General features: G+C 40.9%; 1 protein-coding gene across 3 annotated transcripts; it reads left to right on the forward strand.

Annotated features, from left to right (window-relative positions):
* Nucleotides 1-116: 116 nt before the first annotated feature.
* On the forward strand, nucleotides 117-14,495 carry INPP5K (inositol polyphosphate-5-phosphatase K). 3 transcript variants are annotated; one of them, XM_041482764.1, is made up of 13 exons: nucleotides 146-283; nucleotides 1,876-2,173; nucleotides 2,347-2,454; nucleotides 3,073-3,181; nucleotides 5,661-5,777; nucleotides 6,084-6,256; nucleotides 6,856-6,967; nucleotides 7,466-7,575; nucleotides 9,842-10,034; nucleotides 10,260-10,397; nucleotides 10,868-10,951; nucleotides 11,642-11,746; nucleotides 12,021-14,495. In XM_041482764.1, the coding sequence occupies exons 2-13, from the start codon at nucleotides 1,899-1,901 to the stop codon at nucleotides 12,135-12,137; spliced, it is 1,641 nt and encodes a 546-aa protein (XP_041338698.1). In that variant the 5' UTR covers nucleotides 146-283; nucleotides 1,876-1,898; the 3' UTR covers nucleotides 12,138-14,495. The 3 variants fall into 3 exon arrangements, with proteins under 3 accessions (XP_041338699.1, XP_041338698.1, XP_041338700.1); XM_041482765.1 differs by lacking the exon at nucleotides 1,876-2,173 and having other exon boundaries at nucleotides 117-283; XM_041482766.1 differs by lacking the exons at nucleotides 146-283; nucleotides 1,876-2,173 and having other exon boundaries at nucleotides 3,080-3,181.
* Nucleotides 14,496-14,757: the final 262 nt, after the last annotated feature.

A 14,757-nucleotide genomic window follows, 5' to 3' on the forward strand; every position in this document is an offset into this window, starting at 1 on the left:
GCCTCCTTTGTTTTGGGGTTTTGGGGATTTTGCGGGGGGAGGTCTCGGTGCTGCTGTGGGTCCTCCCGGCCGCCAGGAGGCGCCGCGGCGCGGCGCGTGCCCGCCCCCGTCACGCGCGCCGATGGGCGCGGAGCGCTGAGGGCGGCGCGGAGGCCGCGGCCGGGCCGGGCTGCGTGAGGGGAGCGCCGGGGGCTCCGCCGGCCCCTTCCCCGTCCCTCGGGCAGCGCTTCGCTGCGAGAGCCCCGGGCATGGAGACCGCGGGCCTTCCCACCAAGGAGTTGAGGTGAGTGGTGGGCGCGAGGCGCGGGGCTGAGGGCGGCTCCGAAAAGTGGCCCCGAGCGGTTACGTAAATGGGCGAGAATTAGCGAAACTTGTGTGTGCGTGCTTATTAGCGCAGAATTACACAAATTGGCGGCGTTGCGCAGTCATATGAAATAGAGGAGAAAAGCTGATTTTCTGGTTTGGAAGGTCGGTGCTGGAGTGGCTCAGGGAGGCTTATGGGGCATTTTTGGGATTTCCCGGAGCTCTGTTAATGTGTTATGAGGGCACGAGCATCTGCACGTCTGTAATGGACCGGGTGTCTCGAACTTGTCACTTTCCGTGGGGAAGAAGAAGCTTGAGCAAACACCGAGCTTCTGCTTTTACGGTGTTTTTACAATGTGTCTTCACTCTCTGTCGGTGTCCTGTCTGGCTCGGTTCCCTACAGAAACCTGCTTAGGTGGGATTTGGGTAACAGCCTGTGACAGGAATACTTAAACAGCCAAACTAACAAGCTGACAAGAGCTCAAATATCTTAAAAATCCTTTGAAGGCTTTATTATGGGCACTGTGACCCTGAGAAATTCTCCGCTATTGAGTCATTTGAGGATTAGCAGCGGTGATGATAATAATGACTTTAGTAGGTTGCTTGTATTTAGGACAGTGTTTGTTTCTACCTCTGAGATCTGTGTTTTTGTCAGTGCTGTGGTCACTGGGCACCTTGAGGAATTGAATTTTTGTCTGTAATGTCTGATGGCTTCAACATTATTTCAGTTTTGTTTAATCAGGTAATTGTCTTACAAAATAAATAACTGGAGAGGATTCCCAAGTGATGCATCTCTGGTGGCAAAATTAGATCTGCAGCCTACCTACATTTTTTCCCCCCTAGAAGTTTGTTTTGGAGTAGCTTTTGTGTGACTTCAGCTTAGTCTTACAAAGATACACTATTAGTGAGGGAAATTATGTATCATTTTAATCTATTGTGCAAGGTTGTTTTCCAGCTTCTCTGTATACATTTCTGTTGATTATGGGATAAAAACACAGCCTTAATAATGGGTGTATTGATGGGATTCACTAATTACCAGTGTTCACAAGGTCATTCTAGAACTCTAAGATGATGGAAATTTAACAATTTATTATTTTTTAAGCCTGTCTGTCGTGTAACAAGACTGACAATAAAGTGAATCTGTTTTTAGAAGCTCTGGTACTGAAATAACCATTTTGTAAAGAAACAACAATGCTGTGATGTGGATGTTGAGAGTCAGTGGCTTTGCCTGGTTCTGCTGAGAACTTTGAATGTTTGGGAGCTGGAGATTACATTTCTCCTTGCCTGCAGACGGGCACATGATCAAATCAACAATAAATTCTTTTAAACCCTGAGCTCGTAGAATTAACCACATTAAATCTATTATGAAAAAAACAATTCACCGTGTGTGGTAGGACGTGATTGCAGCTTTTGTAACAACCCAGCCAGTGTGGTGGGAACACCGCAGGTTGTTTTTTTTTTCCCAGCATTGCTGCACCTACATTTGTCCTTTTGCCTTGGAAGCAATGCTGAATTCCACAAGATCTGGAAAACCCTTATCAATCTCTTGATTTTAATGGGCCGGTCCTTCAGGGCATAGCTTTAACTTGGAGCAGATGGCGTCGCTGAGCAGCGAGGATGCATTTCAGCATTGCCAGGGGCTCTCCCTGGCCGATCTGGAGAGCGCGCCCAGCCTGCGCAGCCGCTCCGCCAGCCTCAGCAGCACCGGCTCCAGCGGCCGCCTGCAGCTCCGGCACAGGGTGGCCCAGCTGATGGCCTGCGTGGAGGACATCAGCTCGGACGATGAGATCCACGAAGAAGTGTCTCGCACTCTGGATGAAGCTTTCCTCATCTGGGGGAAAAAGCTGAAGGATAAGTGGCAAGAATTCAGGTTTTGCTCCCTCCTGTTGGTTGTTTTCGTGTTGGCGTCGGGGCTGTCAATTAGATTTCTGGTTGATGAAAAGTGACAGAAATTCACTTAGAAATTAGAACGTTCTTAGAGCTGGTTGCCTGTCCACATTTCAATTTTAGCATTGGTTTTGTGTGGTTTCTGTTTGTTTTTAGATTGCATTTAGTTACCTGGAATGTGGGCACAGCTTCTCCCCCTCCTGATGTCACAAGTTTACTTCAGCTCAACTCGCTGGGCCCCACCACGGACATGTATGTGATAGGGTGAGTGATACTAAAGAACTTGCTTTATGAGTTTATTGCAAAACTGCTGGGTCTCAGCATGGTGTGCATGAGAGGACTGTGTGATGTGAATCACTGCCTGGGAGATGGTTTAACACTACTGCTACCAGAGGGTGAAGACTAACTTAGTCTAACAGGGGACTAACTTAGAACAGAGATGATTTATAGCAGTTGGCTGCTGCTGTGGGTGACAGAATGCAGAATATCTTTTCTAAACACAAAAAGTTTGGGCTGCTGTTTTTATTTTTGATAGCATGTTCATTTTGATATGAAAGTTATTGGAAATTCAGCATGTTTTAAGGGAATTAGTGCAGGCTTGTTAGGCACAATCTGCCACTATGTTGAAATTCTGAAGTCCTGACAATCAGGATTTTACAACACATCTTGAGTCTGGCATTGTCTTAAACTCTATCTTCAGGTGTATATAACCTCCTTTAATTTTGTTTTACTCAGTGTCAGGTGTGTTAGATCTGTGCGTGGGTTAAACTGCTTGAATGAGAAACTGAACAGCAAGAAATTTCTGGGGTCTGTGTTCTGCAAAGTTCCTATGAATTCTGTCCAAACCAACTGGTGCAATGTGAGTAATTGTGATGTATTCAGCTTACAGGAGGTGAATTCAAAAATCACCAATTTTCTGTCTGACCTGGCGTTTGATGATCCATGGAGCATTTTTTTCATGACTGTCCTGTCTCCCTTGGGATATATCAAGGTAATAATTTACACCACTCTTACGTGTCACAGCACTGAAGTAAAAGTCTTAATTTTTTTTCCTCAGATTATCCATAAAAGAGAAGTTGATGGTGTTTTTGCAGGTGTCTGTCACTTCCATAGGTATACATATGTTAGAAGTGATTCTTCATCACACCTGTGTTTTCCTGTTTTTCATGTCATGTGAACTCATACTGAACAGCATGTTTCTTGTGGCCACAATATCTTTATCTCTCTCTTGTTTGTAGAAAAGTTTTTTGCTCTGTGCAATATTGGGGAACTGTATTGTGATGCTTCTAATGTAGTCTTGCACTATAAATATCCCAAGCAATGGCAGTGATTTTCGTTAAGATTGGTAAGGCTCCTTTATCTTTTTTTTTTCCTTTTTCCAGTTTGTTTGCAGGTGAAAATAAATTGCATATGTGTAAAAGAGGATTTTAGTGGGTGTATATATTTACGTGAGGAGTTGATTTTTGGTTGAAGATCTATAACATATTGGAATTTAAATGATAAGATTTTGCGGTAATATCAGGGACATAAGATCAGCTAAAGTACTGGCTATTTTAATAATGTCAACAATAAATGTAGGAAGATATCCTGAATTTCTCTATAAAGAGAAATTTAAAGCCTTTTGTAGTGATTTTCTAAACCAAGCACTATTTCTGGCTGATTTTGCTGAGGTGATTGCATTATCTGCATGCTAATCGGACTCAGTAGTTGTGCTGTTCTTTTAATTGTAATTAAACAAAACAAAGGACCCATTGGAAATTACAAAAAGATAAAAACCCACATTGTTCACTCTGGCCTAAGTCATTGCTGATAAAAATTCAAAATCTGGCCGTGGGTTGACATTCAGGCCCTGTATACACACAGTTAAAAGAATTCCTGCTGGTATGCCTGGCTGATTTTGAATTCTAATTTATAACAGAGGCAGTTTGGAGCACACTAATGAATGGATGCTGCCACCTAATGGCTTTCAGCAGGACTTGATTAGCTCTAGTAAGGGGGAGCTGTCAGGCCGGGTCAAAATCAAACCAGGCAGCAAGGAAAGGTTATCCCAGGACCGAGCCAGGAATTTGGCTGAGTGGGAGAGGAGCACTTACCCCTTGGCTGACCTGTGACGAGGTTGGGTGTGGAGGGAGAGGTGTCATCCTTGGGACATTCTGTCCCCTCAGTAGCAGGGTCTGTTTTCAGGATGTTCAATTTGTCACAGTCCATTCTTCCACCATCCACAGGATCGTGTTCCCTCTGTGCAAGGGCTTTGCTTGATTTGGCTCTAAGGGCTGGTGGGACTGGTGCTGGTTCCAGCAGGGGAGGGGTCAGTGCCTGCTTGTGCTCAGATCCTGTAGATCTTGAGAAACCTCTGGGGACTGGCCACAGCAGAGTGAAATAAAGCAAATAAATAATAAAAGGACTGCAAGATCTTGGTACCTCTTGAATGTAATTATGGAAAGGAGAACGCTGACTACTAAAATATTTATGCACCGTTGCAGTAATTGCAGTCCATTGTTTCAGTATTCTGTGTGGTATTTTCTTGGGTTCAAGGACAATGAAAACATTAAAATATATTCTGAAATCATTTAATTTTGTAGATAGGGAGACAAAGGAGGAATTCTGTTTTAAATTTTGGGCTGAATTTTTTGTGCTTCTCCAGCGGTTGTATAGTCAGTTTTATTCTAATGTAGTCTTTTTCTAAATTAATCCAGCATAAAATTGAACTACAGTTAATGTATTTCAATGCCTGTATTTTAAATTGAATCATAATCATTAAAACACAATGAATTTTGTGTCTCATGCCAGGATCATTGTAAAGTCCATAAATGTTCAATGAAGGACATCTTTATTAGACTGTTTCCACACACACAAACCAAAAAACCCCCAAACCACAAAACCCCCGTGTCTTATATGCCCTCTAAGTGTTTGGAAAATCAGTTTTTACAGGCACTGCAAGGCAGGAGTTTCTGCTGTTTGCAGCTCATTGTTTTTGCAGATGCCTGGAGCTGACTGCTGTGCTTTTGAAGGCATTTAGAATATTTAATGAACTGCTCAAGGATTCTTCAGTTTGAAAGAGCTGCTGCTGTTGGAGGACTTGTAGGTGTGAGTTATAAAGCTTTTAGTGAAAAGTGAAGGATTTGGTCGTTCATGAACAGGATTCTTAAAGACAGAAAGAAACAAGAGGCTGGTGAGGCAGAAGAAAAGTCTTTAAAGAGGTTTGGGCAGGTGCATATTTTGAGGGTGACTTCAGATTGAAATATAATGTTGGAACTGTGTTAATTAGCTGAGGAATTGATCAGATTTGTTTATAAAGGATATGTTTTTCACAGCACTGAAATGAATCTGCATTTACTGTCACAGTATTGAGGCCAGGCTTGGCAAGGGAATTGCATGACTTCTGCTGTGGCCTTCTTCCCTAAAAGCTCCTGTGAAGTAAACATAAGGAACTCCTGGAAATGACCTTTTCTTCTTTTCTACCTCCCCAGCTCTCCTCAGTTCGCATGCAGGGGTTGCTGCTTCTGATCTTTGTGAAGCACGTGCACCTTCCCTTCATCCGGCACATCCACACCAACTACACCCGCACAGGCCTCTATGGCTACTGGGTAAGGACTGCCTCTGGTCACTGCTGGTGCTCTCTGCCTCTCCATGGCTCCCTGCTGGGACAGAGAAGATGTGCTTTAATTAAAAATTAATAACCTGACAAGCAGACTCATTTGTTTGAACCTCGTGGGCAGCACAGATCGTAATTTCAGATTTCAGTTTATTTGCTGATACGCAACAAGTTGTGTAGAAGGAAATTGTACTGATTTAAATCTTAATTGCAAGATTTAAAAGGTTGTAGGTGGTGTTAGTTCCATTTGCAGGCAGTGACTGCAGTTTCAGGGAAAGTTGTTCATCTTCCTTGCCAGGGGAACAAAGGAGGCGTCAGCGTCCGCCTGTCCCTCTTTGGGCACACGATCTGTTTCGTGAACTGCCACTTGCCAGCTCACATGGAGAACACAGAGCAGCGACTGGATGACTTTGAGAAAATTCTGGAAATGCAGTTTGAAGGAGAGAATATTCCAAGTCCCTTGGATCATGAGTGAGTTGTTCATTCGGTTCTGTGTTATTTTTATCTATTGTAGTGTGAACTCTTCCACTGAAGAATTTTGGGTTTGGATTTTTCATCCATCATTTTATTTTAAATGTCCCTTCAGCCTTGACCCTGAATTCTGGGAGGAAAAGATAACCTGAAAGACAGATATCTGTTTTACAAGACTGTTCTCTTCCTGTCTCTAATTACATTCATTTGTTAGCATATAGACTGTACATGTCATGCAGGAAAGCTTTAGAAGCTAAAGCCTGTTTGTACCAAAAATCCTTTAGATTGCTGTTAAATGTTCAGAGATGCAAGATGTGGGAGAAGTTAGTATTCAGGCAGCAATATGCAAGCAGCAAGAATGCAAGGGACTTAATTTACTGTTTCAATTACTTCGATATTTTTTTGTTTAGCAGCAGGTTGTCCCTGTGTAAGCTTATCTATAGCTACTTAATGTTTGTGTTAAAGCTCTTTGCATTAAGTAATAAAAGTGATTAGAGCACCTAATTAGTGTAATGGCCAACATTCTGTCAAATTCTTCCCTTGAGTTAATAGATTCATATAAATCTTCCTTGTTTGATGCATCTTGGTTTGGTTTTAAGGCTTCTCTTCTGGTTTGGAGACCTAAACTTCCGGATAGCAGATTATGGGATACACTTTGTCAGAGAATCTATCAATAACAAGCGTTTCAGTCTGCTCTGGGAAAAGGACCAGGTGGGTTGGCTCAGTCTCTCTGGGGGTTTGGTTTTGGTTGTAATGCACACAAACACAATGTGGTAGTTAAATTACACCCTGAGCTTCTGATTTCTGTTAAAGAACACAAACTCAGAGCAGTCATGAGGTGGTCATAAACCCCAGCTAATTGCAAACTTTTTCTGCTTTTGTGCAGTTTCTTACTCATTTACAATGCTCCTGTTTGACTGGAGATTTCTTTGAACTTCTTGTCTTGTCAGTTGTTCCTCACCTTTATCTCTCCTCCCAATAATTCTTTTTAAGACAACATTATTCTGGATGTTTTGGGTAGAATTGCCTCTAAACTTTTAGATGGATTGTGTCAAGAGTTCTGGCTATAACAAAGAGGCCCTTCTGAATTTACCTTTCCAATGTTGTTCTGACTGCAATGTTGAATTCTTGGAAGATGCTTTCCCAATCATCCTTTAAGCTCTGATTTTTTTAAACATAATGTTTAAAAGTTACTTTTTATTTCTGCAGTTAAATATGGCAAAAAAGAAGGAAGCATTTCTGAGGGAATTCAAAGAGGGTCCTCTGCAGTTTAAGCCCACCTACAAGTTTGACCTTGACTCAGAGGTCTATGACACAAGGTAAAAGATAAAATGAGTTTAGATGTGGAATATGAGAGTGAGTGTGGTGCTTGGTAAATATCACTTCAGTAATCAGCAAACTTGAACTTCTGGTGTGTACTGGGGGTGTTGAGCTGTTCTGTTAGGCTTGGATTGATCAAATCTGAATAAATGAATACTTTTGGCTGAAGAAGCTGGGGTCTGCTGATTGTATGAGGGAAGTAATGAAACAACCCAGCTGCCTTTTTGGAAAGACCAGATTAACAAAATAAATGAGCACTTGTTTAAGCTGGTTCTGTTTTGTTCTTTCCTACTAAAAGTGCTCATTGGTTGTCAAAAAGGAGCGAAAGAATAATTGTCTGTCATTTTTGCTTCCCTTCTCTGTTTAAGCATTTTATTTGATATGCTGGTATTTGAAAATTAATGTATATTTGTCTTTATTGATTACTTTAAGTTGAAGATGGGGTATCTTAAATTTCCAAAGTTTTTCTGTGATACTAAAGTCTGTTTGTTAAGTATTAGTCTTATGTTTCCACAGAAGGATAAGTTCCTGTCCAAACAGGGTTTTGTACTGACCTTTTTCTTTACTTCCAGAGAACAGAAGTCCCTGTTTTGGTTTAAGTAAGAAGAGAACTTTCTGAATTTTGTAGTTATTTTTAATATTTCAGAATCAAAACAAGGTTCCATCTGAGCTTTTGCTTTGATTTTTGTGAAATATTTGAAAATCAGATGGCAGCTGATTTTCTTTAGGGATTTCCTCTAACCTGTCTGAAAGCTGCAGTGTTATCTACTCTGCTGTTGCACTGAATATTGGAAGTTATTCATGTGGACCCAAAGACATTTTGCTTTCCAGTTTAATATAACGGGATGTAATGGGACCAGCAGTAAATCCGTCTTAAAAAAATACTTAAAATAATCCAGACCTGGACATTTTACGAATGGTTCATAGCCTGGTTGTCTGTATTGGCTGATTTAGAGAACAGTGTGGTTACACATTCTGTGTGCATCCTGCTGCTGTTCAAGCTACCACAGAGACTTTGCTCATGTGGGGAGGACCAGTAAGACCTCAAGGCAAGCACCCTGCAAAAGTTGCTTTTACTGAAGCCCAGAGAATTTTATTTTTGATACTCCTTCAGTGTAAATTCTGAGGGTTTGTTTCCCATCTAAAACTCCATTTTCTCTGAAACAGGGAGTGTTTTACCTTAAGTTGTTCTTTTGGTATTTCCTGCACAGCAGAGCAGACATCTGGCATCTCGTAAAGATTTCTGTTGGTTTAGAGAATTACTGCAGTAAGTGGGATAAGGGCCCTTAGTCATTTCAAATCTTTCCACTTTATTAAAGGTAGGAAGGGATAAAACAAAATTATGTTGAATATTGAACTAAATGGCCTTGGTTTTGATATTTAAACTGACAGTTTTCCTTACACATCCTGCTTTTAACTTTCATAATCCAATCCAGTCCATTCTAATTCCTCTTCCATAGGGTATGATCTTTTCTCCATTTCAATTTGAAGTGATCCACCCATCCAGAGAGTTGCTGTTAAGCCTTCCTCCCACTACAGAGAGAACCACAGAGGGCTCATGTCTTCTGGTGTAATTGATATGGTATAAAAGGAAACTCTGCATTGTGGTAACAGTTTGATGTATAGTACAGTTGCAGGCACAACTTCCTTGATTATGGAATTTTGAAAGCCTGTTTTTATGAGACAGCAGTAGCTTACAAACCTGAAATGCAGGCTGGTACAATTTAGAGGAGCTTCTAAACAGAGCATTGCTGTGGCACCTGTGATGACCATAAGCTACCCAAGTTTGTCCTGTCTTGTGTTGTTAAAAGAAACTTGCTCTCAAATATTTTGAATAATTTCAAACATCATTCAGACTCTTCCTACGTATTCCTTATGTTTACACCCTCATTTCTCAGAATATGTGCGTTTGGAGCCTGGGGCAGTTGTTTTTTTATCTCTAAATTCATGCATGTTTTTACAGGGTTTTAGGAGAAAGTATCATTTCCTGTATGAAGCCAACTAACCCACTGAAATGTCCTTCTCCCCTTCATTTTACTCCTCTTTCAGAATGCCATGATCTGTGCTGAATGGAGTTCAAATTAAGGAAATGTTGCTTGTAAAACACATTAATCAGAGCTGTAAAATGAAGCTTGGATATGATTGCCTCCTTTTATTAATATGTAGCTCACAGTCTTTGAACTCTGAGTAGATTTTGCACAGCATTCTTAGCTTTTGGCAACTTGTTTCTCTGCTCATTTTACTTTTTACCTTATGTTTTTGCAGTGAGAAGAAAAGAAAGCCAGCATGGACTGATAGAATTCTATGGAAAGTGAAAAATCTCAGCGAGGTTGCATCAAAAGAAGGCGAATTCCCTGAAGAAGAGAATCCAGTTTCTGTTACTCTGAATAACTATGTCAGTCACATGAGCTATGGCATCAGTGATCACAAACCTGTTACAGGAACTTTCAAGCTTGAGGTGCTGTCCCAGTTATGAAAAAGTTTGTTTTACTCAGTATTGCCTTACAGCAGCTGATCTCCTAAACCATAATCTCTGTTTTACTGTGATCATAGTGAAGGCAGCAAATTGCTTTCAGGTTATTTCCAGTCAGTTAAAGAGTCGCACAGGTGGCAATTGTGGCAGAGAAGAATAACTGAAGGAATGACAGGCTTGACTGAGTTTAAACTTTGTTTTTTGGTATAGATGAAGCCTCTTGTCTCAGATCCCTTGGTGGTGCTGAATCCTGAGGGTGACTGGAGTGCAGAGCACGATGTTCTCATCCGCTACTCCGCAGCGCCTGAACTCCCCAGCAGTGCTTGGGACTGGATTGGGCTCTTCCAGGTAATGTCACCTCATCCTGGCTCTTCAGCAAAGATGAGGAATGTGACTGCAGGAGCTCCTGGAGAGTTTTAGAGCACTGATTCTTGCTAGTGCAGAGCTCTGTGAAATAGTTGTGTGCTTGATTGCCGTTAGTTTCTGTGTGCTGACAGTTTAGCTCTGCAGCATGTGAGTTCTTCCACACCCTTTAAATTCTCTGCTAAGGTAATCTGGTTGTTTATTGAGGCAAAATATTGCAGAAGCTATGGAAAGAAGCTGATGCAACAAAGATAAAAGTCAGTAGAAGGGTGAGAGAACAGAGCAGTCCCACCCTCCCAGAAACAGAAGATGTGTGCATGTCCCCAAAATGTTTTGATCCTAGGAGTGTTTTAATTACTTCAGTGAAACAGTAAACATCTCTCACAAGTTTGTTTTTCATGTAGTATGGCTTTTGTTTCCATCAGGAAGCTGATAGTTTGTATCTTTCTATGCAGGTGACTTTCAGGCATGTGAAGGATTATATTACTTATGCTTGGGTGGAAGATGATGAAATTTCTTTCAGCAGAGACAGCAAACAAGTAAGTTGTATTTTTTTCTAATGTAGCTTTTCATAGAGTAGCATCTGATGTCTGTTCCATATCCCCTTCCCCTCAGGGGTTCTGTATCCTCTTCTCAGTTGAAGCTAATTGAGAACAATATTATTGTTTAAAATCCCTCTTCCTAATTCTTCCTATTGAATGTTTTGGTCCCTCTTTAAAAACTGCTGTCTGCTACAAAGCCTTCTAGTAGTGATTATTTAAAGCGATTTAAACAAAAAAAAAAAAAAAAAAAACACCACCTTATTTTGATGCAAATGATATATATCCAGAGATACTTACCTGAACAAATAGAAGTTGAAATTAGGAACGGTGGCTCCTTGGGACAGGAGCAAACCAAGCTTGTGGATTGCTCCGCTGTTGCCACAAGGAGGCAGCTCCACTCCCTCTGCTGCTCTCTGGCTTTGACCCTTCCCTTCCAACCACTCTGGGTCTCTTCTCCCTTGTCACTGAACCAAGCCAGCCTGCTGACATAGTGAAGGATATTCCTTCTCCTCCCTGATTTAATTTTCAGATGGTTTCCTGAGTTATTTTCATCCCCATCCGTTTTAGCTTACGTTTTAAAATGTGCTTATAAATAGCAAATACTGATTTTGATGGTGTCCTGAAGGGCTTTTTCATAAACTTCTTTTGCTGTGGAAATTGCTCATTGCCTGTTCTTATTCTTGCCAGGTTTACATGAGTGCTTCAGAAATACCCAAGATGGGAGGAGAATTTTTGCTTTGTTATTTTAGCAATAACTTGCAGTCAATAGTTGGCATCAGTGAACCTTTTCAGGTAATACATTAGGAAGCATTGATTAATGTTGATGTGATTTTTTTTTTATTACTTCATTTGTTTTCATATGTATTGAACATAACTGTGTTAATCCTTGGGAAGGTAGCAGCAGAAGGAATTTTTAAAAGGATATGTCCTGGCTAAAAAGGATTTGCTGATGTGCTGAAAGACTCTGTGTAACTGTTACAGCATCTTTATATAATGGTATGGATAATACAGAGCAACACAGTGCTTTTGAATTGTTAATTTGGTTTTTATCCTTTTTTTCTCCTAGATTCAGTGTAGTCAAACACCAATAGAAAAGGATGTGCCAGAGGAAGAGAGCAGTTGGCTGTACAAACCTGACAATCCAGGATCAGGTGGTGGTTCTGAAAATAGAAAAGGCATTTAGTGGTCCTGGTTCAGCAGTCAGATGATTCTTTATGTCTTAGTGATTGTAAGCTTTTGCTCTTAGAAGATGGAGTAAGACAGGTAGGAATGTTCAGAAACTTTGGAAGCTTGTAGAAGATAATTTATTGTGGAAATGGTTATTTTTATTCTGGGGAGAGTAACTCTCTTGCACTGGATGAGAACTGTAAAATAGCACTTAAGGAATGCTGTCTGTTTTAAGGTGATAGACATTTCTGATGCAATGATTTAACTTAAGGAGGTTGCAATGTTTAATAGGTTTTTAGGCTTGTTCCTTTTTTGTAGAGGATATTTTATTTACGATGCAATATTTACTATACTGTAACCACTTAATAATTGATTTCCAAATTTTGAGTTTAAATGAAGTTATTTAAAAATTATTTATTAGATACAGCTAGTTAGCTTGTTTTGAAATTTTATTTGACTTTCAGATGTAAGCTAATTACCTTTTGGGAAACACCAGTGACAACAGGTCACATGAAAAACAAAATCTTTGAAGTGTGTAAAGTCTCCTTTGGTAGATCCCTCTCGTCATGCCTTACTGAAGAACTCTTTGTAGGATTTTCAATTTTTGATTCTTCCAAATTGAAATACATTTATCAAAATGCACTATTCCTGATTTTTGAAATTCTTATTTTATAAAACAATTAAGCAATTTGCCTGTTGCCTTTACCTCCCTCATTAAAAAACAAAAAATAAACCCATTTTTGTACCAGTCCCTGGTTTGGAGTGAGCCAGGATCCCACAACTTCTGAGGGAAGTTGCAGAAGTTGAGAAATGCTTTAGCATAGATGAGCAGCCCATCGTTGATGATTTGGCATAAACTTTGAAAACTGTAAATGTCTTCAATTTATAGCAGTCAGTCTGCAAACTTTCTGTTTTTCTAGAGGTGCTCAGACCTTTCTGTATCCTGTGCACTTGAGGGCGGAGATGGAATGGAAATTTCCTGTACCTGAAAGGTAGTTAGCTTCTGAAAGGGTCTTGTTTCTTGATGGGGAAATAGAGATCTTTGGAAAGGGTAGGAAAGGGCACCAACATTCCACAGAATCTCAGGCTGCAGTGCTGGGACTGAGCACTTTGAGTTTCCCATGTTCTGTACCCACAGCTCCCTCCCAGGTGTGGTGAGCAGAGTTAGTCACTCCTCACTGGCACAGGGATGGAAAAGAGCAGGTTTGCTTCAGGTGGAAGAGCAAGGGGTGTTGGGATGTTCATGCTGGAATTCTGCTTCACAACTGAGTGGATTCCTTTTTGCTCTTTTTCTCAAAGCCTTATTTTTTTTCAGGGTTGTTTTGAGATAGAAAGTTAACAGCTTGATAGGATATTTGTTTTGCTTTTATCATTCACTGTACAAAATCTATTGAGGTCCAGGTGTCTTTGTGTCCTGTTGGAGCTCTGACATAGGTTTCTGGTTAGGTAGTTGCAGTGGGCTTTAGGAACACTTGGCCTCTGTAGGTTTTAGATGTATCTCAGCTTGATGCTTGGTGGTGGGAATACTTGGTGAGCAGTGAGGGCAGGTTCAGAGGATACTGTGTTCATTGCATGGATTAACACTGCCTTGAGGTTTACAGTTTGTACATTCCTGTTACACTTTGGAACCATATTAGAAACAGTTTGCCCATTTATACTGGTCTCCCAAGAATTTGTTTTGCACTGAATCTTCCAGATACGTGACTTCTCTTGGCAATTAGGGCATCAGACAAACCCCTGCTTTGAACTGCAGTCCCTTCTGCAGTTCCTGAGTTGTGCTCTGTCTCTGGTTTCACTGGTGTAACTCTTTGACCGTTCTCCATGCAAGGAGATTCTGTGGAGAGCCCAAAGAGCAGTGGGCTTTGAATTCCAGACCACAGCTGGCAATTTACTGTGGACCAAGATCCAGTTTCTTCTAAGCAGGGTGCATCTGCTGGGCAGGAGCAGCTCAGAGGGAGCCATGCAGCCTCTTTGCAGGGGTGAGACACTCGAGATCCTTTGTGTTTGTGGGAGCTGAGAACCCTCTGTCACTGGACACAGAAGCTGCATTTTGTAAACTGATCCTTTGAACCACGGGACTTCCCGGGAAATGCCCCCAGCAGCTGGGATTGGAGCTGCTTGTGTGTAAGGAGGATGCTGCACAGAACTCTGCACTTCTTTCTTCAGTATTATGCACACAGAGGCACTTTTGTTTACTACTGTTACCTATGGTAGCTTTTCAAACTATTCCATGATCTGTAATGATGCAATTTCTGATGAAATTTATCTTTTCTTAAAACACCTTTAATTGGATGTTATAATCACTGGAAATGTTTTTATACTCATGTGTTTTTCTTTTCATGAACCTCTAAAATAAATCCTGGCAGTGAAGTGATGTGCGTGGCCTCTGTTAATTGAGAAGGCACAGACTGGTTTGGGTGGGGAGGATTCATTTGTAACCTTTCTCCAAAGAACTTGTTTTGGTCATGTTTGATACACGGATACAAAGTATTTTAGAAGGAAATCAGTAACAACCTATGGTAGGGCTTGGGCTGCAACAGAAGAGCAAGGATAAATTCTGTTTTTCCTTTGGACAAAGCGGATTAATTTTTTTTCCCCCTATTTCAATGAATCCAGTATTAAATGCTCTAGTGGTT

Source organism: Pyrgilauda ruficollis, unplaced genomic scaffold (genome assembly GCF_017590135.1).
Source record: "Pyrgilauda ruficollis isolate IOZ18807 unplaced genomic scaffold, ASM1759013v1 scaffold59, whole genome shotgun sequence".
Taxonomy (NCBI): domain Eukaryota; kingdom Metazoa; phylum Chordata; class Aves; order Passeriformes; family Passeridae; genus Pyrgilauda; species Pyrgilauda ruficollis.